General features: G+C 45.8%; 1 protein-coding gene across 2 annotated transcripts; it reads left to right on the top strand.

Moving 5' to 3' along the window:
* Nucleotides 1-4: 4 nt before the first annotated feature.
* On the top strand, nt 5-27,404 carry ALK (ALK receptor tyrosine kinase). 2 transcript variants are annotated; one of them, XM_030944439.1, is made up of 15 exons: nt 5-29; nt 1,554-1,652; nt 2,332-2,484; nt 3,669-3,767; nt 5,463-5,649; nt 7,841-7,931; nt 8,836-8,900; nt 9,789-9,918; nt 16,281-16,378; nt 17,448-17,540; nt 19,190-19,291; nt 20,420-20,554; nt 21,133-21,223; nt 22,494-24,570; nt 26,551-27,404. In XM_030944439.1, exons 2-14 carry the CDS (start codon nt 1,586-1,588, stop codon nt 23,196-23,198), a joined length of 2,016 nt encoding a protein of 671 aa, XP_030800299.1. In that variant the 5' UTR covers nt 5-29; nt 1,554-1,585; the 3' UTR covers nt 23,199-24,570; nt 26,551-27,404. The 2 variants fall into 2 exon arrangements, with proteins under 2 accessions (XP_030800299.1, XP_030800300.1); XM_030944440.1 differs by lacking the exon at nt 5-29 and having other exon boundaries at nt 1,003-1,652.
* Nucleotides 27,405-27,998: the final 594 nt, after the last annotated feature.

Here is a 27,998-nt window from a genome sequence, read left to right as displayed (position 1 = left end):
TCCTGCCCCCAGGCCATGAAGAAGTGGGGGTGGGAGACAAGAGGGGGTTTCGGAGGGGGTGGGGGGGGGTGCTCCTCAGGTGGAGGAGGCGGAGGATATATAGGTAAAGTGGCTTCGTGTTCAAGGTGTCCCTTCCCCTCCTTTAGTGCTAATGCTCAGCAAAATGCTGATGATAACTCTCCTGTAGCTAGCATATTTGACTGTTATGTACTAGTATGTCTGTGTGTTGCCTTTTTAGCACTAGATGAACTCATTGAGGCTTTGAGCAAAGAGCCAGAGGCCAGTCCTTCAGCTGCAGCCCTGGCTTTGCTCTCTGCAAAATGTGACTTTAAGATCCTGCTGTGATTCCTGAGTTTTTCACACTGGGGTGACAGTGCTGGAGCAGGAGGAGCCACAGCAACGTGCTCCTTTTGCCAGCACCTGTGTTTGGAGGACTTTGGTCCTGGGGGCTGGCAGCCAGGCTTTATGCCAGGGGATGGATGCAGCTTCTGCCCTGCCCTGCTGTGGGTGGGCCTTGGTCCTGCACAGGTGCTCTCTGGGGGCAGAGGCTCAGGCTGCCAGCCAGCACCCCTCTTAATATGACTTCAGTCAACAAGGAGCTAATTTCATGTGCCTCTGTGTCTCAGGGCAGCTGTCAGATGGCATTATGTTGATTACAACTGGTGTGGGCCAGATTCAAGATCTCTACTAACCCATAGTCTCCTGGGCCACATAGCTTCTGCAACCATCTGCACTGTGGTGGACTCTTTAATCCCTGGTTCTCCACAGCTTAAATTAAGTATATGGTAGACCAGAAATCTTGAGAGGAAGTAATGAGTTTAAATGATTAAGTGCATGTTTTGTACCAATGTTCCTGTGTAATGCTTCTTTTTTCCAACAGAATGACTCACATGATGTTTTTTTTATTTCACCGAAGACAATTATAGGGAAAAAGCTATTTTTGGGTGGGTGGGAGAATCATTGCATGCTTGAAGTACAAAATAGATGTGTTTTTAATATTTGTTATCTATTGCCCATACTTTGCTTCTGGTATGTTCCATATGCTCAGGCAGAAATGAGCAACTCGTAAATTCCTTCAGTCCCCACTCCTGGTGGACCACCCTGCTTTCAGGGTGCAAAGGAGAGGAAGGATAGCAGGTTATCCATTCCCTCTGCTGACACAGTCCATGCCTTGATCAGCAAGGGTACTAACTTAGCTCTGGAGTACTGGTGCTTTCCAGTCTCTTGGCTACATAAATTTTAATGGGGGCTTGTATGTTTCACAGCATCCAAATGGTTAAAGATGAAGGTTGTGCCTTAGTTTGCACCAGTCTACCTAAACAGAGCTAATTGATTGATTGTCACAAGCTTCATTATTAAATTGAAGTTCTAAAGTCCAGTAGTTCATGCCACAACTTGCTAAATATTCCCTATATATTAAATGCTTTAATTTTTCTCTTTTTTCATTTGGATGCCTCCCTAAATAGGCTGAGTTCATGCATGTTGCCATGTTTATCTGTGTTTTATTGTTTTATGACCCTCAGTCTGTTAAGGTAACTTCTGGTTTGATGTAGGTGGCAATGCTGCAGTGGACAATGACCCAGAGATGGATGGGGAGGATGGTGTGTCCTTTATTAATCCAATTGGTACTTTATACACTCCAGCACTTAAAGGTATTCATACTGGTCAGAGGTCTTCTCTGGGCTTATTTAATTTTAATAATAGTAGGACCCCTTACAACCTTTTGGGGTACAGCTCAGTGTCATGAACATGAGGAGGCAGAAATTATATAAAATACAGCAGAAAATAGACAGAAGTAGCAGGAAAAAAACAGGGAGAGGAAACATCAAGCCTATTAGGAAACACTCCCAGCAGTACAGTCTACCACCCTACAGAATAATTTCGGACAAGGAAAGTGGTAACAGAACCTCATAGCTCAGATACTTTAGGAAAGAAACAGACAAAATACCTGTCTATTCACCAGCAAACAAGTTCCTTAGAGTGTCCCTTGGTAAAATATCCAGGTGCTGCCCAGCAGTGCATGGGAGTGATAAATACTGCAACTCCAACCTGTGTTTTCCCAGAAGTTAGTGTCTTTAATATGTTTGCAATGAGTTCCGAGAAAAAACAACAAAAAATCTACTCATTAAAAAAAAGTTTCCTTTAGAACAGCCAGAAGTATTTTCAAATACAGATGCACTCTGGCCTGGTGGATTCAGCCAGAAAGTTTTGAAGATATTGCAGTGATTGATCTTGGAGGGACTAAAGGCCGGGAAAGAAAAGGGTGAACCCAAGGAAATTATAAGAATGGTCTTTGCAGTAATTAACTGAGCTTCTTCATCCACTCCTTAGTGACAGAGGGGCACGGAGAGGTGGAAATTAGGCTGCACCTTAACTGCAGTCACTGTGAGATGGACGAGTGCCATGTTGATCTTGAGACTCAAAAAGTCATTTGCTTTTGTGAGCCAGGCACAGAGTTGGCAGAGGATGGTGTGTCTTGCACAGGTAAGTAGGTGTGTGGGGTACTGCTAACATGTGGGACAGAAAATGCGAGGCCAAAGGCTCTGGTTTGGACTGTAAGACATCCTGAAAGTGCTATCTGATCTTTCTTAAACCTGCCTGCAGTAGAATGTTATTTTCTTTCCTGCTGGTTTATGCTGCAGAGCTATTTTGCCAGGATATAGCCTCATCAATGGTGAGGACTGGGGCACTGAGCAGCAGTGCTGCTTTGCTCTACAGTATGTGTTTGGCATCCTGGGCAGATCTGAGCAGAGTCTGCTTGTGTTGGTGTTCAGAGTCTGCTCTGAAATCCTGAAAGTTTGCTCGCTGAAAGAATTTTCCAGCTGAAGTTAAATTTCAGACCAGTTCTTTAAAGAACAAAAAAAAAAAAAAAAAAAAGGCAAGGTGAAGGAAAATATGGTTCCTGAGGAATTGGACATTTAAAATAAAAGTTCAGAAACTGTGAGAAATTCTGTGCAAGATTTCTCTGAGAAAAACTAAATACAGTCAATAAAACTAAATACTTGCCTTTCTTTCAAAACCAGGTGCTCAGAGCTCCATTGCTGGGTTTGCTTCCTATTCTTGTGCAGCATTTAGAGCAGGTCACCCCAGGGGTTTAGGATCCTGCTTTCAGCTTGTCACTGGCATGGGAAAATTGTTGTGTTTTTACCATTCCTGCCTGTAAGATGGGTAAAACGTATGATCATTTTGTCAAGGTGAAGTAAACCTTAAAAGCATGATCCCACATGAGGATGCAGCTTCACTACACTGTTATCAGGTTTTTCTGCCTGGATTCCATGCATTTAGGAGATGATATATTGCAGTCCTCCTGCTTTTGCTGTGATTTGGCATTGATAGCAGCACTTTAACCCAAACAATGTAATGTTCTTTTCACCCCTCCCAACCTCCTGCCCCTGTTTTTTATGGTCTTGTTTTTGCACCCAGGGAGTTCACATGTTAATTCATTGATAGTGAACCATCTGTTTTAATGACTTGATATTAATTGAGGAAAGTGAAACAATGAGGTATGAGAAGTCATGGATCCTGAGAACTGGTCATGGCAGAGGTTGCTCCTACACCGTTGGAGCAGCAGATGAGTAAATGGAAAGAAGAGCAGAAAAAAATCTGATGGCAAAGAAGTGGCTCCTGGAAGATAATTTCAAATGTGTAATTTCTTCTTTCTGTTGCAGCTGAGCCAGTGGTTCGTCTCCCTTTCTCCTTGGTCTTGTCTGTAGTGACTTCTGCATTGGTGGCTGCTTTAATTTTGGCTTTTTCAGGAATCATGATAGGTGAGTGTTTCTCTGCAAAAGATATTTTCGTATGAGGGCTGGATCTGAGCTAGGGATAATTGGGCCCTGAGAGGCAAAAGGATTCAGGTTTTGAGCTACTACTGTATTTAATGACACCTTCCCACACACATCTTCAGATTTCTGTAGCTGTTTCTAACCACAATGACCAATTCGAGGAGGCTTCAGTTACTGACTGCATCTCAAAAGAGACGGGATTTTTTGTGTTGTACTGTGTGGCTGCCAGAACACAGCTGCTTCTGGTTTTGTGAGATCTGGTGCTGTTTAATGCCTAAAAGCTTCTTTATTTGTGTGCCTATGTACAGATTTCACCTCCTAATGTATGACATTTAAGCTTAAACTCTCACATAGGTTCCTCTTTCACAAACTGCTCCTTAGTAGGATGTGGATATTCTTGCCATTTTTGCTTGAAATTCTAAAAGGTATTTTTCACCTTTTCATGTCCTTATCTTAAACACTCACTCACCTGCATCTGGTGCAAGCAGAATAGATTTGAATCAATGAAAAGGAGTCAGGGATTCAAACCACAGCTTTGCCACCTTTCTTTGTCCACACTGTGTGTGGTCTGGGGAAGGAGAGGGATGAACCAAGAGCAGGAAATTAGATCTGCAGAGCTGTTTCGGTTTTAAGAATTTCAGGAGTTATCAGTTGCATGCACATGGTCCTACATCTGTGATTCCTGTTCTGACAGTGCCTTTTTACAATGACTAAATACTCCTCAGGAGTGGAAGAGTAATCCTCTTTCCATCCAACGAGCCTATCATTTCCATCTCAGGAAAGGGCAATGATTTAAAAAATCAAAGCAAAGGCAATGAGGAGGAAAATGGAGGACAGGAAGGGTTTGTGGATAGGTCATTACATCCATCTGCCTTTGCAAGTGCATGTTTACCCCTTCAATTTTTCCCCTGAGCAACATCTGCTGGAGAAGATGCAATAACTATTGTCGTCACAGTCTTTGGACTCAATCCAGCTCCCACAGAAATCAATAGTGATTTAACCTGCTCCTGGTTGTCATCTTCTTTTGGAAAAAAAATCCTGCAATATCAGTTACTATTTCAAGGAGTATCCTCAGGATGTCTTCTTTCAACATGTGGTTTTTAATGGTGTTGCAGAAGTATCAGTGAAGTGATGCAAGGAATATAACATATCATAAACTGACTTCAAATGTGGTCCTACTCTCTTGTTTAGAAAGAGGAAGCTTTGGAAAATTTGCCATTTTTTATGTACAATGTGTTATTCTGAGGAAACAGGTTAGGCTATCCATTTTGAACAATATGATGCAATAATTCATTTCACACTTTAGTCACTTCTGTGAGATTTAGGAAAGTCAATTATACCCCACCTCCCACAAGTTTCAAACTAGACTTGTATTTGGAAGATCTGGTTAAACTAAATAGAGCATTAAAACAACATCAGAACTCTGAGATGCCTCCAAGTGAAATTCATTTTACTCTTTCCAGACAGTCTGTGAGCAAGCTTGTTTCTTCGTAAGATGTATAAATCAAAGGTTCCTGGATATCTTCAGATCCCATTTTCTATCTGTACTTATTTGATGTACAGAAATACACCAGTGTCACTGGCTGGTTTGATTTTCTGGCCACAGCACAGTGAGTCCCAGTGAGAAGGGCTGTCCCAACTCCAGTCTGTGGCCGTGGTTAACTGTGTTCTCCTGTTTAGTGTATCGCCGCAAGCACCAGGAGCTGCAAGCCATGCAGATGGAGCTGCAGAGCCCAGAGTACAAGCTCAGCAAACTGCGTACCTCCACCATCATGACAGACTACAACCCCAACTACTGCTTTGCAGGAAAAACCACCTCCATTAGTGACCTTAAAGAGGTGCCTCGAAAAAACATCTCCCTCATCCGGTAAATCCGTTTTTGCCTTCCCCACCCTTCACCCACATGTCCCAGCTCTCCTAGAGAGGTGTGAACGCACAGCTCTGTGCAAATTCTTGTGCACTTTTAGGTCCATACCCCTTTCCATAAAATGTAAAACTGCAGAAGTTAGGGTCATGTGGAGGGGGCTAGATTTTGGCATTCACCTTGACCTTCTGCAGGTGCAGTGTTCATCTCCGGGGATTGTGAGGAGAACTGAACAGTCATCACCAGTAATTCGGTTACATCTTTTACAGGCTATGCAGTGAATGGCCCATTGCCATGAGCTGATGAAATTCTGGGATGGCTGAAGCTTGTAGAAGGCTCTTTTAAATCCTTGATGGGGTCTTTGGTAAAGACAATTACATCCTTAAGTGCAATTGCAAGGAGAGGAATGGGTTTGAAAATGCCAGACGGTATTAAAAAGACAGGGATATAAAGCCAGCAAGATAATCATGTCTAGATGAGAACTTCTGAAAAGCTTTAAAGTGTCTCCTAAGAAAAACTTGACTATTCTGAGTTGTTGCACACTTTGCTCTACTGCAGGATGCTTGTGAATGTGACAGTACCCTGGTACCAGGCAGTGTTACACAAAAAAATAAAAAGTGGAAGCAGGAGTCCTTGGAAAACTGGGAAGCTTAAGGTGCTGAAAAAAAATTATGCTCAGAGCAGTCTATGCAGTCTGCAATGCTTTGCTGTCTCTTATCTTATTCCCCCCTTCCTGCACATCTTGCTGGACTGCACCTTGAGGTTTCCAGTGTACCCTGTGCTGCTGCTCCCTTTGTCACTTGGACTTTGAAAGGATTTTTTGAAGTGTGGCAAATAGACAGCAGAGGATACAGCTGGGAACTGACAAGGGAAGGGAAAGTGGACTTTTTGGAAGGAGGGTGAGTTATGAGCTGTAAAGATCTGGCTTATCCCCTCAGTTTGTAATAGGTTGGTCAGGCAGAGCCAAGAATGGTGTCTCAAGCTGATACCTACAAAATGTTATTACACAAAGTGGTTGAGTCACAGGCAACACGAGTCCTCAGTGTGGTTTCACTGCCCAGACTGGTGGGCAAAACTACAGACAGAGATATCCTGGCGAAACTACAGACAGAGCTTATGGAACAGCAGAGCTGATTGTTCCTCCTTGTTCATATGGACAGGAGGGCAACAGCCCGTGCAAAAGCAGTCCACTGATAGAGCAGAGAACAGAATCAATGCAGCCCTTAGCCCAGACCTGGCTCTAACAGGAGAGTGCATGCTGTAGCAGAGAGCTTTATTGAGAGCCTTTTCCCCAGACTGAGATGCAGGAATGCCTCTTAGAGGCTGGAAATGCTACTGCCCAAAGTGCAGCCCATGCAGGGTTAAGAGGGACTCAGGATTTGGGGTGCAGCCTCATCCTCTGCTATGTTTCACCATGTCATTGTGACAGGCCACTGATGTGAAATAGCTGTGGTTGTACCAGTTGACTTAATGTTAAGAGAGTGAGGACTGAATAGACAGGTATACAAAATCTGTATCACAAGGGCATGGAACAGGATCTATTGTATGATTACTCTCATTCCTTTCTCTTTTTCTTGTAATCTTACTCAAAATAAACTGTACGTTTCATAACATGATCACTGCCAGAAACAATTCTCAGCACAAATTCTTAGAGCTGAGTGCTTTACAAAGCACTGTCATCACCATTTACTGGCTAAGGTACTCGCCCAGAATCACACAATAAGTCAGGAAAAGTTATTTGGTTTAGAATTCAGGTCTTTTGAGAATCATTGTGCCTCCTAGTTTCTTGTTCAATGTTTTGTTTAATGGTGATGCAGAAATATCAGGGGAACTGTTAACGTGTTTAGGGTGTGTAAACACCAAGACTAAAGTCCTGTCTTTATTGATCTGTTTTGGAGCACCCACCACTGAGCACTGATACCAAAGCCATAGATGAGTGCTCTCTGTTACGTGCTGCAATGCCAGCAGCTCGATTTCACTGGGGAATGTTCACTTCCATGGACTGCTTTCCCTTTCAATTAAATAAAATGTAGGTTCATGAACGACCTCACCAAGGTCTGGTGAGATCATATTGTCGATATCCAGTTCTCCCTGTTACACTGCCATGAAAATTGTGAGCCTGTGAGCTGTGTCCACAGTGTTATAATGTGTGTTCTCTGTAGTAAAACCTTCTTGTCTTCTCTGGTCTGTCCAGGGGTTTGGGCCACGGAGCCTTTGGTGAGGTATATGAAGGTCAGGTGACAGGGATCCCCAGCGACCCCACTCCCTTGCAGGTGGCTGTGAAAGTAAGTGACAGTGAATGAGTTATCATGATGGTTTCATGCACCTTTCACCCAAGAGTCCCAATGCATTGTAACAATGAAGATGAGTGAAGCGTTGCTACAAGTCCTGAAGGACGTGGCTAGAAATATTGCTGCTCTGTTGCAACACTTGAATCCATCACAGCAAGGGTACAGCTTGTAGGATATGGGTATGTGAGACTACTAAAAGAGATCTGTGGATAGTAAATAGGCAAAGGTTTCCCACAGAGCCACAGCAGGCTGCAGGAATGAGACCTAAATCCATCTTCTGTCCATCCTCCCCATGCTACACCTGGTTGGTAATCTGTCCAAAAGTCTTCACAGGGCCAAAAGCTGCTGGCACATACATCAAAGACCCTGCAAGTAGGAGATGGCTGGTTTTCCAGGGGTCTCACCACTCCCTTACAGGATGGATATGCATTGGATGTGAAGCTAAATCCTAAGAGACGCTGGTAGAGCTCTCCAGGCCTTCAGCAGTCTAGCTGGCTTGTTTTCTCTTAGAGATTACATAGCAGCACAGTTCTGCTGCTGGTTACAGATCCCAGTCTTGCAGGAAGGTAGGATCATTGAACTGCAGAGAACTCAGGAGCTGTGATCTCACTCCTCATCCTCTGTACAGCAGAGTCCCATATGTTGAACACTTCTCTGTGCACTCTGGGCTATTTCCTTTGCTGGGAGGAGGATGACAGTGGCCTTGATGAGCCAGGAGTTCTGATATTCTGAAGCCTTTCAACAGGCTTCACGGTCTAGTTTAGCAATGCTCTAGTGGTTGTCTTAGAGGGAGGTTTCTTTTGAGAAAGAAGGATTGCTGCAGACAGTGTTAGTGCCAGGTGTTCTAATCACTAAGCTGAAGTATCTTCTCCTTGTCAACCTGTTCTTTCTTTTCCAGACATTGCCAGAAGTGTGTTCAGAGCAAGATGAGCTCGACTTCCTCATGGAAGCTCTCATTATTAGGTGTGTATGAATCACATCAACACAGCTTGTGTAGGCTTGCAAAGCCCAACAAAATGAAGAAAAAAAGGTTCTTCACAGGTGGTGTCCTCTCAGCACATCTATACAGTAGTTTTAGCACAAATAGAATAGGCATTACCATCCTTTTCTGCTCTTCTTACAAACAAAGAGGCACCAAATAATTAAAGGCTAAATTTTCAAAAGGATCCACATTGTTTTCATTGCCAAAATGAAAAATTTAAAGCCCAGCTTTTAAAATTGATAATAAGATTTTTTTTTTATTTCTCTTAGAGAGGAGAACATACCTTAGGAATTTGAGTTTGGCTAGTCAAAACTAGCAGATGGCATTGACTTTATGGTGCTGTCACGTCATGTGTCAGTGTCTGAATCACAGAATCCATGGAACTACTTTCCCATCACATATGAGAGGTGGGGAAATAAGAAAGTATTAGAGACTTGACCTCAAGAAACATCCCCCACAAGCAGATCCCCATGTCAGTGTGTTACTTAGAACAACATTGCCCTAGCCCAACTTCTGCCTCTTGGATGGGGAAATTAAGAGCAGAGTTTTCTCTGTTATCAGACATGTTCTGCTTCCTATGTCCCACAAGTCTTGCTGTAGCCCAAAAAGAATGCAGAAAACAGGGAGAGGAAAAGCAGCCAAAAGCCACAGCTTCCCCACATCTGTCTGTCCCAACACCATCCAGACAGACACAGAATGCAGGGGTAGTGCTTTAGCTTTATGCAGTTGCCCTACCTTTGAGATTTGTTATTTTATGGGGAAAAAAGAAAAAAAAATTAAAAATGCAAAGCCAAAACATTCCCTGCAGCAAAGAGGTTTGAATGTTTTCTCCTACTGTGCTCCACAACTGGGTGTCCCTGTCTCCACAGCAAGTTCAACCACCAGAACATCGTGCGCTGCATCGGGGTGAGCCTGCAGGCCCTGCCCCGCTTCATCCTGCTGGAGCTCATGGCTGGGGGAGACCTGAAATCCTTCCTGAGGGAGACACGGCCCAGACCGGTGAGGAAAGACTAAATTGTGGTTTGTTTAGGGAGCTGCTGCCACGAGGCAAACACTTAGCTGTAAAAGAGCTCATCTATGCAGATACCATTTCCCAGCATTTTAGATGGTCACAAAATTTCTGTTGTTGTGGGACCACTCTGGAGGCAGGAGCCAGCAGGATAGGAAACAGATGCTGCTGGGGCTATGCAGAGGTGCCTCATCCCTGGACTCTGCTAGATAACATTGCAGATACTACCTAAAAAAAGAACAAAAGTGAAGTCTAAAAATAAAATGTTAAACTCAACTCTTACCTTCTCCTTACCGGCTGGGGGGAAATGTTGAGCTAGTAATATTAAAAATATAAACCCATTATTTAAACTGCTGGTCAGATGCATTTCTGTGGATACCTGTCAGTTCAAGTTTGGCATAGGCAAGGAGACAATCCAGCCTGGAGCTGTCAACTTAATAGAAAATATCTTTAGTCCAGAGTTTTAAAGATTTTCCCCACTGAAATCAGCATCAATAGGAAGAGACAGCCAGCTAGAAATGTGGAAGAAATAAATTATGACTTCTAGAGAGAATTCAGTATTTCAGAAGAATAAAGCTTTCTCTGAGTCCCTGAGCCAGAAAACCCCACAGATATTGCTGAAGTTTAAGGCTGGGCCCAGCTTCATATTTTGTCTCTTAGTTTGACAGAGGACAAAATGCTGCATTTTATCAGTACAAGAGAGACACAAATTTGCTCTAACAGTTATCAATAAGATTCTTCCTTGAGGCGTCTGGAAACAGATAAACTTTTTTACTTTTTCCATGCAGTGTGGCTTTCAGACATATAAAATGGTCTGTGAGACTCAGAAGCACTGCAGTCTTGAATAGGTTGCAATAAAGTGGCTCCTTCCTGGATAAGCAGGCTAAACACCCAGAAACGAAAGTCTGAAATCTGAGCAAGCAGACTTTATAAATACAGGTTGTTTTTCTGAAGCACCTAGAGATGCTCCTACAAATGGGCTGAACTTGGTGGTAGGTGAATGGGGAAATTCATGTTCTGCAATGTGGTCCCCACTCTCACCCAGTGCAGTGTAAAATGGCACAGACAGGATATGCTGCAGGTCAGTGCTTTGTTCAAAACTGCCAGGCCAGGCTGTGCAAGATGTGGGAAGGGGCAGGTGAAACACGATGGGGTTTGGCTGCTTAAATTAGAGAGGCCAGCTCAGTGATGGTACAGATCTTGTGAGGAACTACCAAGAACACTAGTCCAGCACAGCAGGAATTTTTACCCACTTGCAGTAAAATGAGCCAGCTGCTTTTGTAGATGAAACAGCCCTTAATCTTGACAGGATGAAGTCATGGGAGCCTTCTGATCTGAGGAGTTTTTTTCTGTTTGGCCCTACCCCAGTCATGAGTTCTTCCTTACCACAACTTCTGCTTTTGTCAGCAGTAGCTCTGTGCAACCCCTGTGAAAGCCCATGGCAGAAGAGGCTGATGGTTCACTCCATTTCTGCCTTCACAGTTGTTCCTTCCATTCCTCTTCTTTCCTGGTTGTCTTGGTTTGAGAAGACAGGTATCTGCTAAGGAAGGCAGGAGCCTCTCCTGAAATGGAAAATATAAACCCCCTCCCTCTGAATTGTTATAACTTTGAAATTAAAAGTCTCTCAGGCAAAGATATGGGAATAGGAATAACAGTTGTTTACTAGGAAAATTAAAAATAAAAATGCAATAGTCCAAAAAAAAAAACCAACCAACTACTGACAGAGTCAGAATACAACCAGACACCCTGTTGGTCAGGGTTGTTGGCAGCAGTCCAATTGAAATGGTGGCTGCAGCCCTCCTGCAGTGCCAGGTGTGGCTCTGTGTGAGCAGGGATCCTGTAGAAGGGTGGAGCTTTCCTCTGAAGGCCCAGTGGTGGTGTAGATGGGCCTGGTCTTCCTCTGGGAATCCAGTGGAGAAGAAAGCTGCTCCTCTGGGAATCCAGTGGGGAAAGGCTGCTCTGACGTTTCAAATCTCAGATTATATCCAGGTAGGAATGCTTGGCTCCTCCCCCTGGGTGGAGCATCTCCCAGTGGGATGATGGTATTTTATCAGGCATGCAGTGATATTCACTGGCCCACTAACAGAAGGTATCTCCTGGAGGAAGGACTGGTTGTGGAAGAGATAAAGAAAACTGCCCAATTAACAGAAGAAAACTGCCCCACCTCTAACAGACGTAGAATACACATCCCCATTTCCAACCTAAGACACTTGTCTTCCCTGACCTCTGTGAGGTTACCTGAGACTAACCATAACCACTACCAGGCACAAGGCCTTTTCCCATCAGCTTGAAGATTCTCCCTGGTTTCTGCATTTAACTTGCTCCCAGGAGTGAAGCAGACCTTGGATTGATGCCTCTGTTTTCTGCTTCGTCCCATGTCTCCCACGCTTTGGGAAAGCTGAGCTTCAGATGCAGATGGGTACTGCAAGCTGGAACTGATCCAGAAAAGCAGTTTCCATTCCCTCTTTAACAGCTGGGTGAACATGGGCAGCCTGACTCTGGGCAGACACAGATCCACACTGTTTTGCTCCATTCTAATACCTTCTTTCCCCTTGCCTTGCCCTGCTTCTGCAACCATCCCATGTGGTGTCTGCCTGGCAAGGATGACAGGGTAGTTCATTATCTGGCTGCTGGGGCAGCTCCTGAGGGGCCAGTGGCACCTGTGAGTGCTGAGAAATCAGCCTCTGGTGTGTTTTTGACTGCTGGCTCACAAACGGCGAGGCAAGGAGACTGTGACTGATGAGAACTGAGATGTGTGCAGGGCACTGTGCTCTGTGAAGTATGGGATCCAGCCCTGGAAGTGGATTTACCCTCTGCATACACTCGAGGTGTGACAGAGTCTCTGTACATAAGGCCTGTGGCTCAGTGCTGGTGGATGTATCTTTGCACTGCTCTTAATGAACCCTGAGCTGCTTTGTTCCTCCTGTTGCTCATTCAGGGAAGACAGGCAGAAAGCAGGCTGGATGTCCAGCTTTTCAGGGCCATTAAGGGAAAGGAAAGACAAGGGACAGTGCAAAGTACAGAGGCTTTGATGAGCTTTGCTTCCAAAAGGAATTAATTGAACACAAGCCTTATCTGACTGAGTGGGTGGAAATGATGCACTTCTTACTCTGCAGTAAGCACCATATAAATTACTGCCTTTCTCCTTATTTACTTTGCACTTAGGTATTTTCCAGCTAATTTCTTTTACCTTGTCTTTCCCACCTACTTTTGCTTTCAGCCTAATTACAAAAAAGAGATTTACATGTTCAGTCTCTACCTTCAGCCCCCAGTTGCTCTTTGCACTTCCTTGCCAGGAACATCAAATTCATTCGCTAGTTTTGCATGGACTTAATAGAGGTGTGAAAGACATTAACTTGGCACTAATTCCAAGGCTTATGGAAAAAGAAAGCACCATGCTGGAGAGACCCCCAGTTGCCACTGGCCAGCTACAAGCTGTGTGGCTTGGAACAAGATACATGCAGCAGGCTGCCGTGCACTGGCACACTGAAAATCAGGAAAGGGAGCAGAGGGAATGGTGAAGGAGAAGGTGAATGAAGGGAAGGGGGGACTGAAGGCATTGCAAGGGACATGAAATGGAAAGCTAAAGCAACTGCAGGAGGTATCAAAACACAGGATCCAACTTCATGAGAGATGGAGATGCTGCCAGCACTGTTGCATGTTGTTCATCTGTGTTCTTCATGTAAAAAATTAAGTTTCAGCTCAGCCAATAGGTAATGATTTTTCTGGACTCTAAACAAGAATGATCATCACTGATACAAGACCAGTGATTCTTGTGGAATACATCAATTTATGCCAGATAGATCCTCTCCATAAGGTTCAGATTCAAAATTCCCCATGAGTCCATGGCTGACAGCCCTGAAGGCTTTCTCTGTTCCATTTCTAATAGAGTTTCACATCTATTACAGGATTACCTCTTCCCCCTCATCTGCAGAGAGGCAGCCTGGTAGATCCAGAGGCTCCTGGAATTGGAGCCTTAGCTCAGTGTGAGCATTGCAGAATTGTCCATTCTGGGAGGTTCAGTGCTGATCTTTCTCACACACAGCACAGCAATCAAAGCTTGGCTCTGGGAGAGAAATCATATATGCATAAATGATTCCCCTCCTTTGTGCTGTGCAGCCTGTTGCACAGAGCAGTGATTACACTGAACAATACACACAATTTCATTCACCTTTGGCAAGATTCAGCCTCACCTGGGAGGTGTCACACCAGTGGTTCCAGCATGCCCACTGCCCTGAGCAGTGGAGCATTGCAGCTGGCACCATCTATTCATCTGGGGAGCAAAGGCTGTAAAGCAAATCCTTTGGTTTGTCTCAAGGCTGCCCCCTTGCAAAATGAATCCCAAACCTCCATTTTTCAAACAAATTACATGGCTAAATTGTCCTTGGCTGGGCAGTCACATCTGTTTTAGGATAGTATTTAGCCAAATAAAAGGTGGAAGGAATTCATCCAAGGAAGGAAAGAAAAGCAAAAAGAAAATAAGGGAAAAAGAGAAAAAAGCTATACAGATCAAATCAGCTTGTGGCTTCAGCCTACAGACTGCTTTGCAGTATAGCCAGAGTCTGAAATCGATTGTAGAGTAAAGAATTGGGCTTTTACTCAGTTTTTCAGTTTTCACTTCAGGTTTCTGACCCTTGCTCGAAAGAGCAGGGAATGGGTAGATTGAGATATTAATTTCCCCTTGGTTATGCCCTGCAAGGGAAAAAGAAGATGTGCATTCTTTCTTATTGTAGTCATCTTGTGTAGCTGGTGAGTCACTTTAACTCACAGAGGTAAAAGAGATTATTCCCCCTTCCCCACAAAATGGCAGGGAAAGAGCTGCTTTATGTTTGCAGGAAATAGTTACTCTGTAAGGAGGGAAGTTTAAGGGGAGATGCAGTCCAGTGTTTTAAAAAATCAGTGAAGTATATATATGCAATGAACTATACTGTGTAAATAATAAAGTATAGGTAGGTGGAATGAGATCACATTTTGGTTTATGGCCCTGCATTGAACAAAACAGGCTTTGTTCACACAGAGATGTAGCATTTTTCAATTATTTCATTAGTCAAGTATTGAAGCCATTTTTTTTCCTAATATCTTCAGAGGACATTAAGTTGTTTTTTTGGTTTGGTTTTTTTGGTTTTATTGTTTGGTGGGGTTTTTGCGTGGGTTTTTTGGGATTTTTTGGGGGTTTGTTTTTGGCTTTTTGGGTTGTTGTTGTTGTTGTTGTTGTTGTTGTTGTTGTTTGGTTTTGGTTGTGGTTTTTTATTTGGCTGATTTTTATTTTTTAATTCTACCAGGCAATGACCACTGTTTAACTAGTGGCTGCTTCAGAGCCTGGGCTTATTTCCAGTCCCAATCTGCAGTGGTTTAGATCAGGTGGGATGGCCAGCACAGAAAGCATGCCTCTGGAGATGGGCTGGAGAGCCAGCAGTCCCTGCCACTGGAGAAGCTGCGCTGATTTGTGCACTGGTGTGAGAACCCCAGGGACAGCTGTGCCTTTTGGGGGCTAGGCTGACTGGTTGGTGTCCTAAGAGAGAGCCAAGGAGTGTGATAAGCTTGTTTGGTGCAATAACTAAGGCTGATAAACACTTTGCCATGAAATGGTTGTTGTGCCCTGAGCAGTCACTGCCACCCGGTTGTTTCTCATCACTCCACAGGCAGCAGCACTTTCCCCTCTCCCACAGGACTGGCCACAGGGATCACTGAATCTCACCACAGGCATCACTGATTCCCACCTCAGGGCAGCAGCTGTGGTTTGGCTGCAGGGGCTGAGTGTGAATCCTGCCCTTTCCACTAGAGCATCTGGCTCCTCCTGGCAAGGGCTGTGGGCTTCATCACAGGGGCAGGAACAAGGAGTTGGCAGTTTTAGTCTTCCATAGCCATTGGCTACACAAAACTGTGCCAGCGCTCTGAGGGGCAAGATAAAACCTACACAGATGTGGAGGAGGGAAAGAGCAAATGTGACTCATGCCATTATACAAAATGTTATTCCCCTGGTTCAAGGTGACTTTAGAGAGGAGCTGGCAGTAATACAGAGAAACTCAGTGAAGAACAGTTCAGGCTACAGATCTCAAAAATCGTGCTGAAAATTCAGAAGATGTGCCCTGAGAACTGGGGGAAATTCTTACAGGGGCATCCCAATGGAACTGGAAAGTCAGAGCCAGCTATTTTGTCTGTTCTGATTCTGTCTCTGGGATCTGTGTAACGTTGTGTCTGCACATCCTTTCATAGTTCATGGGTATGAACTCTCTCTTGTGCATTTTCCTAATCCCTTTGTCACTTGCTGGAGAGCTCCCAGCGCTGCAGCAGTGACGAATCACACCGCATTTCTGCTTTTAACCCATGTGTGTCCCTTGTCTTTTGGCAGAATCAGCCCTCCTCCCTCTCCATGCTGGATTTGCTGCACGTGGCCCGTGACATTGCCTGTGGGTGCCAGTACCTGGAGGAGAACCACTTCATTCACAGGTAGGTGAGCCCAGCCTGGGCAGGACTTGCAGACAGGCCAGCAGGGCCTCAAAATGCCCTGCTCCATCTGTTTGTGTCCTGCTGCACTCTAGTGGCTGGATACCTTTAAACCAGGGAGACAAAATCAGAATCGTAGAAGCAATAAAGAGAGGAGCTGCTATAAGTCAGGCTGGCAAAGGTCTGTTGTTCTGCCAAAGATCCTGAGCCCTGTCTCAGGGCCTGCACTTGTGCAGCCTATTTGGCTACTCTGCAAATGGACACAGTCTTGTGACAGAAGTCTTTAAAGCTCTCCCTGTCATGAATTTTATTTAGTGCCTGTCTGCTCATTTTGGAAGCTTCTTCTCCCCCTCAAAGAGTGCCTATACAAGCACAGCCAGAAGGGCAACATCAGGCGACCATTGCTCCTGTAGACAGGGTGTTTGGCAAGCACCTAGAATCTGCCTGTAGAGTAGAGATGAGCAGAGAGGTGGCAGTTTGCAGCTCTGAGAGTCACCACAAGTTGTGCCATTGTGTTATTCAGACCTCAAGGTTTACTCCAGCCCAGCAGAGGTGGAGCTTGGAGCTTTACCTGCATACACAGATTCAGGTCCACAGCTTCAGTATTCAGAGCAACAGCTGCACACTGTTCTGACGCCTGTCTCTGGCAGTACAACAGCCTTCTGGCAACACTTGAACAAGCACAGTAGGAACAGATCAGTGGATCGTTGCCCAGACAGCTGGATGTTGGGACTGGTACATTCTGAAATCAGCTCCTCTTCTTGCACTCCTTAGAGACATCAAAATAACTCCTGGGGTGAAGGGAGGCTCACAGGAGGCTCACCCTTTCAACTGGAAGATGTTATGTGAAGTTTAAAGAGAAAATGTTAAAGAACAAAACTGTTCCTGCCATGGGGATAGATTGGAACTGGGGACATTGCAGTTGTCCACAAACACTGACTTTTCTGGCTGTTTAGGTTCTCTGCAGCTCAGGAAAGTAGGTACTATATTTTGTTTTCTTTTTGATTTGAAAAACTGTCAAATGATTAAGTGGCTCTTCTCTTTCTGTTTCTTTTCTTCCCTTTCCTTTTAGGGATATTGCTGCCAGGAACTGCCTCCTTACCTGTCGAGGGCCTGGGAGAGTGGCTAAGATTGGAGACTTTGGAATGGCCCGGGACATTTACAGGTAGCAGAGCCAAGCCCAGGGCACCTGCACGTGGGAGGTCACTGAAATGGGGGAGGAGCAGTGTTTGTGCAGCCTCTTGTGCTGCTCTGTGTAACCCTGGTGAGCTGAGAGTGGAGAGATGCCAACCTGGTGAATCCCAGCTGATGCCTTGAACTGTCCTGGATGGTTTTCTCCTGGGCACTGAAGTCTAATGGTCATGGAAGGTTTTCCCTCCCTCTTAGATTCTGTCCTCAGTTTCCTTTTTTACATTCTCCATGCTGAATGGCATTGATGTGCCCCTTTGTTTTGTGATCCCAAATCATTCTGAGTTTAATCTCTGTCCTTGATGCTCCCCCTGCACCTTTGGTTTGGTGTCATCAGTAAATTTTCTCGATTTACTGCAGCTAAAGGAGGAAGGTGCAGAAGGTCAGGAAAATGTAATCACCCAAACTGGAATTCAGCCAGGACACAGGGTTAACTACCTTTGCTCTTGCAAGAAGTGCCAGAAAATCTTTAATGACCATGAGCAGTCAGGGCTGCAGTTTGATGTTTCATCTTCCACAGAGCACCTCTAGAAGTGCAGCTCCATACCCTGCTGTGCTGAGGAATTGATTAGCCCTGACTCAGAAGAAGGAATGCCTCGTGCTCAGTCACCTGCACAGTTTATTCCAGTGCCTTGCCTTCTTTTTTTTCCTCCTTGGGGATTCTCCTGTGCAATTACTAAGCCAGGTTTGGCTCTGCTCAGCTTGAGCTCTGACAGTATCACAGCCTGAGGTGCTGCAAACAGAGTGCTGCCTTCAGAAACCCAAGTGTATCAGAGCTGCTTGGGTTTTCCCCTCCACAAAGAGCCCCCATGCAGCCCCACTGTCAGATGGGGCTCTGCTGGGACAAAGCAGCATCTGTCACCCTCACACAATCAGCAAACTGACTGCCAAGAATGAACACTTTGGTGCTGAGCTTTCAAAGGTGCCTCTGAAGCCTGCATGTGTTTCCTTGTCCAGGAGCACGCTTTGGATGCTCAGGCTGTGCTGCTGGGATCAGTGATAGCAGCTTGCATGAGCAGCCTCCTGCAACTGCCAGCATGGCATTTGGGGCTTGCAGGTTTTATTTTAAATGACAGCAACTCCAAAGGACTGTTGTGACTCCTGTCTCAGGAACATTTTTGTGTCACTGTCCCAGCTTTAATGACCTGGCGTCCTCCTCAGCAATTTCCTTGCTCCTACAAAGGCATTTGGATTTTACTCACAGGGCTTTAGTCTGGGTATATATGGGGTAGGTTTGGTTTATTCATGCTGGATATGCCGAGAATGACCATGTGTGAGATGAGGTGAGGAGATCTTGCTGTGGTTGAAAAGGGCAGGAGGAAGCTCTGCCAGCAGCAGTTACTGTGTTAGTAATTCCCTAGGAGGATGAGGATAACTGGTTCACCAGATCAGGCCTGAAGTGATGTAGACTAAACATCACTTCCATGGTTTGCTCTTTTCCACTACTTTTTTGAGAAGAAACAGGTCATTCCAGCACTTAGATTGTTCCACCTAAATTAGTCTCTCCTCTGGCTCATCATTTGAATATTTATAATTACAAAAATCCCATAGTGATGGCATTTTCTGAATCCCTGGCTGACTCTTTTGTTCTCTTTTGTTCTCTTTTGTTCTGTTTGTTCTTTGCAGAGCCAGCTACTATCGTAAGGGTGGCTGTGCAATGTTGCCTGTCAAATGGATGCCTCCTGAGGCTTTCATGGAAGGGATCTTTACATCAAAAACAGACACATGGTGCGCTTCCTTTCCTCTGCTGTCCCGTCTGCCCGTGTTGGAACCCCTTTTGTAAACCGTGAATATTTTGTAAAAAACACATGTTCTTGTTCATTTCTCACACACTAAAAAGACAAGCTGGGTCTTTCAGAGCCAGCAGTGTTTGAGGAGACAAGGGAGCAGAAAGGTCAGGCCTGTGCAGAGGTGGGGGCTGCAGGGAAGGGAGAGCAGAGCAGATGCAGGTGCTGCTCCAGCAGGAAAGCATCAGTTCCACACTGAGGAAAGCAGCATGGGGGGGCTGCAGGCACAATCCATCCTGCCAGTCAGGGAGAAAGGAGTCCTGCATTGTGGGTTTTGCCTTTCTCCTGGCCTACAGCAGCACTTGGAGCTCCTGAGTGGCCAGAAAATCGGGAGAGCAGGAGGCAAGAGCTCAGAGAGTGTGTGGAGGGGGAAGGGGCTGGTGGCCAGGACACAGCTCCTGAGCGAGCCCCAGCAGAAGGGAGAGGTCCACATGCTGGTACAGCTGAGCTCTGCCTGTCTCAGCACCAAGCAGAGGAGTTCCCCATTGCTGCACATCTCTCTACAGCTTTAATGTGAATTAAATCAGGTGAATGCTTTGGAGGGGCACTGTCCCAGGCACTGTCCCCAGGGCTTTGCAGGTCACAGCACCCAGGCCAGGGCTGTGTGTGCTGGGGAGTGTTTTCATTGTTCTCTGAGTGACAGGTGGGGCCTGTGGGCCTCGGAGCACCAGTGGGGATTCACTAGGATATTTCATGCAGAGTAGCTATTCCAGAGGAAATTTTGCCAAAACTTCTGTCTCCAGCACTGGTCAGTGTCTCAGAAAAGGATAACCTGACTTGCACTTTTGTTACCTCCAGCTGAGCAGTGCTGAGTACAAGGGCAAAGCAACCATGTTTACCTACCTACATCACAGGCTGCACTCACCTAGCAGTCAACTACTGGTATTTTATATAAAAGGCTTTAAAGTTCACTGTTACAACTGTGCAGCTTATTTATGTCTGAATCCTACAGCTGCCTGATTAAAGGTTGCCAAGAGCAATGCTGATGGTACTGAACATAAGGGCATTGTCCACTGGTGATGGTCATTCCAGTATCCCTCACTTTGTTTTCCTTTGCTTCTGTACTCAGGTCCTTTGGCGTGTTGCTGTGGGAGATATTCTCCTTGGGATACATGCCCTACCCCAGCAAAAGCAACCAGGAGGTTCTGGAGTTTGTCACCAATGGAGGAAGGATGGATCCACCTAAAAACTGCCCTGGCCCTGTGTATGAGACTACAACTTTGATATATTCATGCAGCTAAGTTTCTGTTTCAAATGCTTTTTCTCTACTCAAAAGTTAATGACCTTTAAGATTGACCTAATCATGGCTAATCTGCCTTATTAAACTCTAGTGCCAGTGATTTCTCTAATATTTAATTTTTCTGTTGTTTTGGAGAATAATTCAGGGCCCATTGGAGAAGTCCTGGCCACTGCTTGTTTGGTCAAAGATGACACAATATTTCTCTGTCTTAGGTTAGCTGTGAAACTTCAGTGCATCAGACTGGTCACAGGCAGGGAAAACTGGGCTCCTTTATCTGTAGCCCTGCCTACCTTTAGTGTGTTGTGCAAGGGATTTCAGGTGGATGAGTAATTTCTCTGAGAGACTGTGCATTTCACCCCACTGGGGGTCACACTCCAGTGGTCACCAGAGCATCAGTTGTCCGACTCCAGGGAAGGCAGAGAACTCTCATTTATTAGGAGCAAGAATGGTGCTGAATGTCTGTGATTCCCAAGCTGCCATGAGCAGTTGGCACATCCCACGGGATCTGCCATTCACAACCATCTCCTGTTCTGCCCTTCCAGCTATCGCATCATGACCCAGTGTTGGCAGCACCAGCCTGAGGACCGGCCAAACTTTGCCATAATCCTGGAGAGGATTGAGTACTGCACTCAGGTATCCGTGTTCATTCACCTCGGATGGCAGGGGTGGAGAGGGTTCCTCTTGAGGAGCTCTCTAGACAAGCCAGGACTCAAGGAGGCAGCACTGCACTATGCAGTCAGCAGTCCAGGGAGACTGATGTCAGCCTGGGACCCCTGGCTGGGATATTCACCTCACCAGGTGCTTGATCCTTCTTGTCTTTTGCTGCTGAAAGGCACAGGCTGACACAGCTTTACAGAGAGCACACCTGTAGCCCTGCTTCTGCTTAGAGAGGCACAGATTCCTACAAGCAAAAGAGCAAAGACAGGGCAGCACCTGCGCTGCTTTCACATGCCTCATCCCAGCCACTCCACCCCAGTGTTTACCCTTAAGGCACCGTCAGCACTGAACAGAAGTGGTCCCAGCTCAGAGCACCCTGTGCAGGTGGTTTCAGCAGCTGTTGGCAATTTTTTTGAATCTGACAGAACTGGAGTAGGCAGGTGGAGAGATGGCCAGGCTAAAGGAGTGGGGATTCTTAGGCTAGGCAACAGGAAAAGATATGCCTGGCTTTCCAGGCCAAAATCTGATTTACTTATTTGTTTTACCACCAGTTTGCTTGTGAGGAACAGAGCAGTTTGGAAAATGTTCTCCTGCCTGCATCAGCGCAGGCTCCTTGTATGATCTCACTGTTGCTCACTTCAGTCACTTTGCTTTCCCCTGCTATTTGGGAAGCCTCATCTGTTTTTTATGTGTGTTTGGATCCTGGGATTGGGAGGCATTTCTTTCTATCTGTAGCAATAAGTAAAGTTTGCCAAGATCACTGCATTTTCTCTCAGTTTAATTTTCAAAACTGCTTAAATAGCTCAGAACCACAGCCCCTGTGGATTCAGGCTTCAAGGGGTCTGCCAGTATTGTCTTCACTCTGCGTTCCCATTCCTCCCTTCTCATGTGTAGGCGATACTTACATGGTTCCAACTTTCTCAATATTATCTGAGAGTGTTATGAACTCTGAGATGATAGAGATTCCAAAAAGCATTCCCACAGGAAATTTTGCTGGACATAAAAAATGCTTTTCATTGGTTTTGTGCCTCTGCTGTTCTGTGGTGAGTTTAAGGGTTACTTTCTTTTAAAGAGTTGGATTTTAAGGATATCCTGTTGCATCTCACACCTAACTCCACTTTGTCTGCATCCCCTCCTCATGGAATGTGGGCTCTGGGTGGTGGGATGTGTTGAGACCATAGCATGACAGCTGCTAGATGTGTGATGGCTGCAGGCTTTGAGGAATTCCCGTTGTTCCCTTGGGCAGGATCCCGATGTCATCAACACCGCCCTGCCAGTGGAATACGGCCCGTCAGCTGAGGAGGAGGAGAAGGTGGCGATGCGCCCCGACGATCCAGAAGGAATTCCTCCTCTCTTGGTCTCAACACACCAAGACAGAAAGGATGACAAGCAAACCCTGCCATCTCCACCACCCCTGGCATCAGCCATCACTGCTGGAAAATCTCTAGGGAAAGTGGGAGCCTTGGAACAGCCAGCGCCAGGGAAGGTGCAGTCAGCCACGGGGGGAGGACACATCAACATGGCCTATGCCCAGTCCAATCCCCCTTCTGAGCTTCACAAAAGCCGGGGCTCCAGAAACAAGCCCACCAACCTCTGGAATCCAACCTACGGCTCCTGGTTTGCGGAGAAGCAGGCCAGCAAAAACAGTTCTCTGCTGGAGAAGGAGAGGCCCGAGAGGGAGAAATTGGGACAGGAAGGAAACTGTACTGTGGGGCCCAACATTGTGACTGGCAGGCTGCCAGGCTCCTCCCTGCTCTTAGAGCCATCTTCCCTAACCGCAAGCGTTAAAGAAGTGCCTCTCTTTAGGCTCCGCCACTTCCCCTGTGGGAACGTCAACTATGGATACCAGCAGCAGGGCTTGCCCTTGGAAAGCTCCACAGCACCTTGTGCTAGCAGTTACGAGGACCCTGTCCTCAGAAATAAGAGCCACATAACCCAGCAGGGGCCCTGAGAGCCTCAAACCTCTCTTGACTTTTCCCCCCCGTGGCCCCTGAGCCTTGAAGAGATGTCCCATTACCCAACACACCGCGAGCAAGGCATGGGACAGCATCACCTCCTGTTTTGTGCAAACTTGCTCCAAAAGTGCCACCCTTGAGGCTGTAATTTCTACCAACCCGAGAGGCTTCAAACCACCGGGGCCCCAGCAGAGTCAAAGGAACGAGGGGGAGGGCGGATGCAGGGAACTGTTGTTAACTGCAAGGCCCAGCTGCTGTTGCATCAACTCATCCGCATGGTTGTCGTCATGCCCTTCCTGTGAGCTTTTCCCAGTTGTGCGTCCTCCGCTTCCGTGTCAAGCCGCGGCTCACTGCCATGAGTGTTTCATGTCTGGGCTTTCCTGTGCCAAACTTGTTGTTGCTGTGGAAGACCTGGAGGTCTCCTGCTGCTGGCAGGGCTTGTAGTGGGTTTGGGAAGAGCATCCTCTATCCAAACCAAAATAAAGAAATAGGACAGTGCTGAATGGTGACACAATGGCACCTTCTCCAGTCTTGGTCCAGCTGCAATCCAGTCTTCAAAAGTCCTTGAATGCACAGTGTTGTGAGGGTGCTGGCAGGGCAGTGGAAAAACCCTGGTCACACTGCATCACTTGACGGGGAGGGAGAGGAAGCAGAGAATGGGTGTAGATGCTACGAGGCATTCAGGGGCAGGCATTGTTTGGCCGGGGTTTTCTTTGGTTTGTTTTTCTTCACCTGTGCTTAACCACCAGAACCGAGTAAAGCCCTTTAAAATTCCTTCTGTCCTACAAAAGTAGGGATGCCCTTCATCAGGAACGTGGAAATGTCAAGTGGAATCAAGGTGAAGCTTTAAAGGACCATGGTTATGAGAGAGACTTTCACCGTGCCCTGAAAAGGGACAGCCACCTGCATACCTCGAAGGTTTGAAGTAGCCTTTGGCGTACACTGTATGAACAACACCATAAAGGCAGAAGACTACATTGTGCCACTGTCTGGAAGCCAGATACTGTCTGTACTGAAGGGTTTAAAGCCCTTTTTCCTTTGGCAAAATACATGTATGATAGTGGTTTAAGGACAAACACTCCATTGACTCACTTTGTACGCCCCGTGCATGAAAAATACTCCAGTTAAGTGTATTGTCAAAACATAGATGTAGGAAATAATTCATGTGTAAAGATGTGCATTAGTAACTTCAGCTTAGGGTTGGGAGGAGCTGTTTTAGCATGATCGCTATCCAAAAAAAGGGGTGCTTATTTCCATAGAAATGGGAGTACTGGAGCGTCAGCAAAGGAGTGGGAAGGTGTTCTTCAGTCTGAGACTCTTCATTTCAGTGAAGTGACCCTGAGTCTGGCCCTGGATCCAAACGTTGAGGTAAGCTTCCTGTCTTCATTAGGAAACAAACCAGAATTCCTATTTTGGGTTGGGCAGATTGAAATCGGAGGATTTGGCTTGGGCCAGCCCCCTTGTACAAAACACACTGCAGGGGGAGCACTAGTGTGCTCTCCTAATCTCCCTTTCTGATGCCTCTGATACCCAGAATTAAATCCTCTTTTTAGACCAAAGCCAAAAGCAGATGTGGTGACTGGTTAACAGGCTGTGCTCTTGTTGGGAAGCTTGGGTCAGGGGCTGCTCTGAATTTCATGTTCATCTACTAGAGATCCATCCCACTGCTGCTGCATGGGTTAGGGGGGATAGCAAGGGTCACGCTGACAGGTTTCTTTAGGCTGAGCTAAGAGGGTATTTGTCATCTCCCAGGTTATTAGGCTCACAGCTCTTGCTGTGAAATAGCCACTGGGGAGGGATTCTGTCTAGCTCAGGACTGTGTTAGTGTCACACCAGTCGCTCGCTCTCTCTAGCTCAGTAAACTCAGTGGGGCAGTTTCTCGAGTCTCAGGAAAGCTGATTAATTCAGGAGGCAAGCACCATCTGAACAATTTATTACACTAGGACATTATTCACATATAATAGCAATTTTCATTTAAGTATTCCAGCTTTCTCATTTTCAGAAGACCTGAACTCCTCATTGTTTTCTTTAGCCTTTCTTTGGAAAGGAGCACACTCTGAGTTTTTGCTGTCTTACAAAATTACTGAGGGCAGAAGCTGACCTGTTTACTGATGAGTGTTTTCAAAAGAATGCACAAGAACAAAAAGTTGCTAAGTTAATGATCTTTGACTAGCTGAAATTATTAATTCTTGCATCTAGAGCAGCAGCTTCGATGCTGCTCAAATGCAGATAAGCTGCCAGGTTGTGATGTTAAAGGTGGAATTTCTAAAGAAACTTAAAAAGCACAAGCAGCAAGAGATGATTTTAAGTCTGTAGGTGTGAAAGGCAGGGCCTCCCAGCCATGGTGAGGGTGTGGTTACTGCTTTGAGCTTGTGCTGTGAAGTTATTTTATCACAGAATTTCTTACAGAATGGGAGTTGTAAAAAAATGAAGGAGCTAAACACAGTCCTGCTTCTTACCTATGGAATATGCAAGAGATAATGCTGATCAGGGAAAATGGTGAATTACTACTGAAATTCTCCAGTCTGCTGAATACAGTGCATTGAGACAAATACTGTTCAGCACTGGTAGCTGCTTTTAAGTGAGCTTCCCTCTAGCGTCTCCAGTGCAGAATGCTTTGTTGTGGGTTCTTTAATGGTTTGGGTTTTCTTGGTTGGCTGGAGTTGGGGTTTTGGGGTTTGTTTGTATTACTGTTGTTTGGTTGGTTGGTTGCTTTTTTTAATCCCTCTCTCTAATTCTTGGAATTCATAAATCCAGTTTGGGCTTATTTTTAATGTTAAAACCATACAATTTCTGAGCTCTCCCACAGCAAGCATTTAGTTTGGTATCTCTGTGTGCTGTCCAAGCACAGTACCCCAGGTTGCAAAAACTGTTCTGTAAATATTGCTGGTAATCAAATCTCCTCACTTAGAAACAGGACCTGGAGCATTTGCCTGTCCTCTTTCTTAGAAAACAAATACTACCATTAATTGCTTGGACCAAAGGGTGCTCCGTTGATTGTATTCAGGCTGCAGTTGCCATAAGCATGAACCAGAAATTTTAATTTCTGTGTCTAGGACAATTCACCTGTTCAGTACTCAGAGCTGCAGGGAGCAGAAGGGATTTAAGTCACCATGGGCTCACCAGACCAAAGCACTCTGTAAATCCCAAATTCCTCTATCAAACCCCTCCATGCTAGAAAAACAAATTCAAGTTATTTTAACCCTCTTACCCATTTTTGTTGACGACTTATTTTTCAAGTTATAGTTTATTGACACACTGTATATTTTTAAGGAACTTGTTTTAAGACTGTTAATCTTTTGTAATGGCAATAATGATGTTCTGATTTATGTCTTCCTCATTCTGCAGTGGAAAAGCGGGAAGCAGTTTTGATCTACAGGATGTAAAGCACAACTGGGGAAAAACCCAGTGCTTGGGGGAAAACCCTGAAAATGGCTTATTTCCATGTGGATGTTACCTGGTTTCCTATAGAAGATAAGTAGGTGGTTCCATGAGCTGCTGAGGTAAACTGGGTTCGGATGCCTGTCTCTCTGCCTTCCCAGCTGTCCCATCACCTTCCCTTTGTGCCACTGCACTTTGTTTCCCCACCACGTGCCTGGGAATGAAGCAGGGCAGGAGCAAGGGTGGTTCTGCTCCCCCAAGGTGCAGTGAGGGAGTGGGGTGGGAGAGAGGCCTGGCCACAGCCAGAGGAGGTGCAGGGACCACAGTGGGAGCCCCAGGGCTGCGTTAATTTGGCTGAGTCAATCTCAGACAGCAGTGTCAGACCAGGGCTGCTCCGGCTGCCCTGCACAGGGAGCAGCCACAGCACACAAGGGCTGGAACAGGGAACGGCAGGTGCCACTCTGCATGTCTGCTCCTGGCCACTGGGGGATGAGAACCTGGAGGTGGGAATAGCATAAAACAGCCTTCCACAGCAGCAAAGACATCGCTGTTCATCTGTCCCAGAGTTAAACCCATCCCAGGGAAACGTCCCAAGTGTCCCCTCCTGGCTTCTTTCAGTACCGAGCTTCATTTTAGGAGTGTCTGTCTCATGTACAGCCGTTTATGCAACATTGTTTATAAAGGAAGGGCCTGTGCACTTCAGGGATACTATGAAGAAAAATACTAATATATGGTCATTGAGTATTTTGTATTGAATAGTGTATTTGTATTGTAAACAAGTGTAGTGAACCACAAGGCATGAAGACAAATAAAGTGACAGTAGCTGGATTTCTCTGTGTTGGGCTGTGCAATGATTGGATCAATATTCAGATGTCTCTGGACATCCATTTTTACTTGGCAAAGTTGCAGAAGTATTATTAAGGTGATGAACACCCTGAGGAGTAGGTTTGGTGGTACCCCGAGCCACCTTTTGGGCTCACAGTTGCTGTTCCAGACATCTTTGCATTGCAGATGTGTCTTGGTTTGGAAAGACAGGTGCCTGCTAAGGAAGGCAGGAGCCTCCCTGAAATGGAAAATGTAAACCCCTTCCCTCTGAATTGCTATAAAATTTAAATTAGGGGCTCTCAGGCAACCCATATGGGAGCAGGAATAACAGTTCTTTATTAGGGAAGAAAATAAAAAGATAAAATAAACAATGCAGTAAACCAAAACAACACTGACAGAGTCAGAACACAACCTGACACCCTGTTGATCAGGGTGTTGGTGGCAGTCCCATTGGAATTGTGGCTGCAGTCCTCCTGGAGTGTCAGGTGTGGTTCTCTTGGAACAGGGATCCTGTAGAACGGGTGTATTCTTCCTCTGAAGATCCAGTGGAAGAGGAGGCAGCTGCTGTTCCTCTGGGAAATCCAGTGGAC

The sequence above is a fragment of the Camarhynchus parvulus genome, chromosome 3, assembly GCF_901933205.1.
Source record: "Camarhynchus parvulus chromosome 3, STF_HiC, whole genome shotgun sequence".
NCBI lineage: Eukaryota > Metazoa > Chordata > Aves > Passeriformes > Thraupidae > Camarhynchus > Camarhynchus parvulus.
Note: the sequence above shows the minus strand (reverse complement) of the source record. Positions and strands in the feature narration are given on the sequence as shown.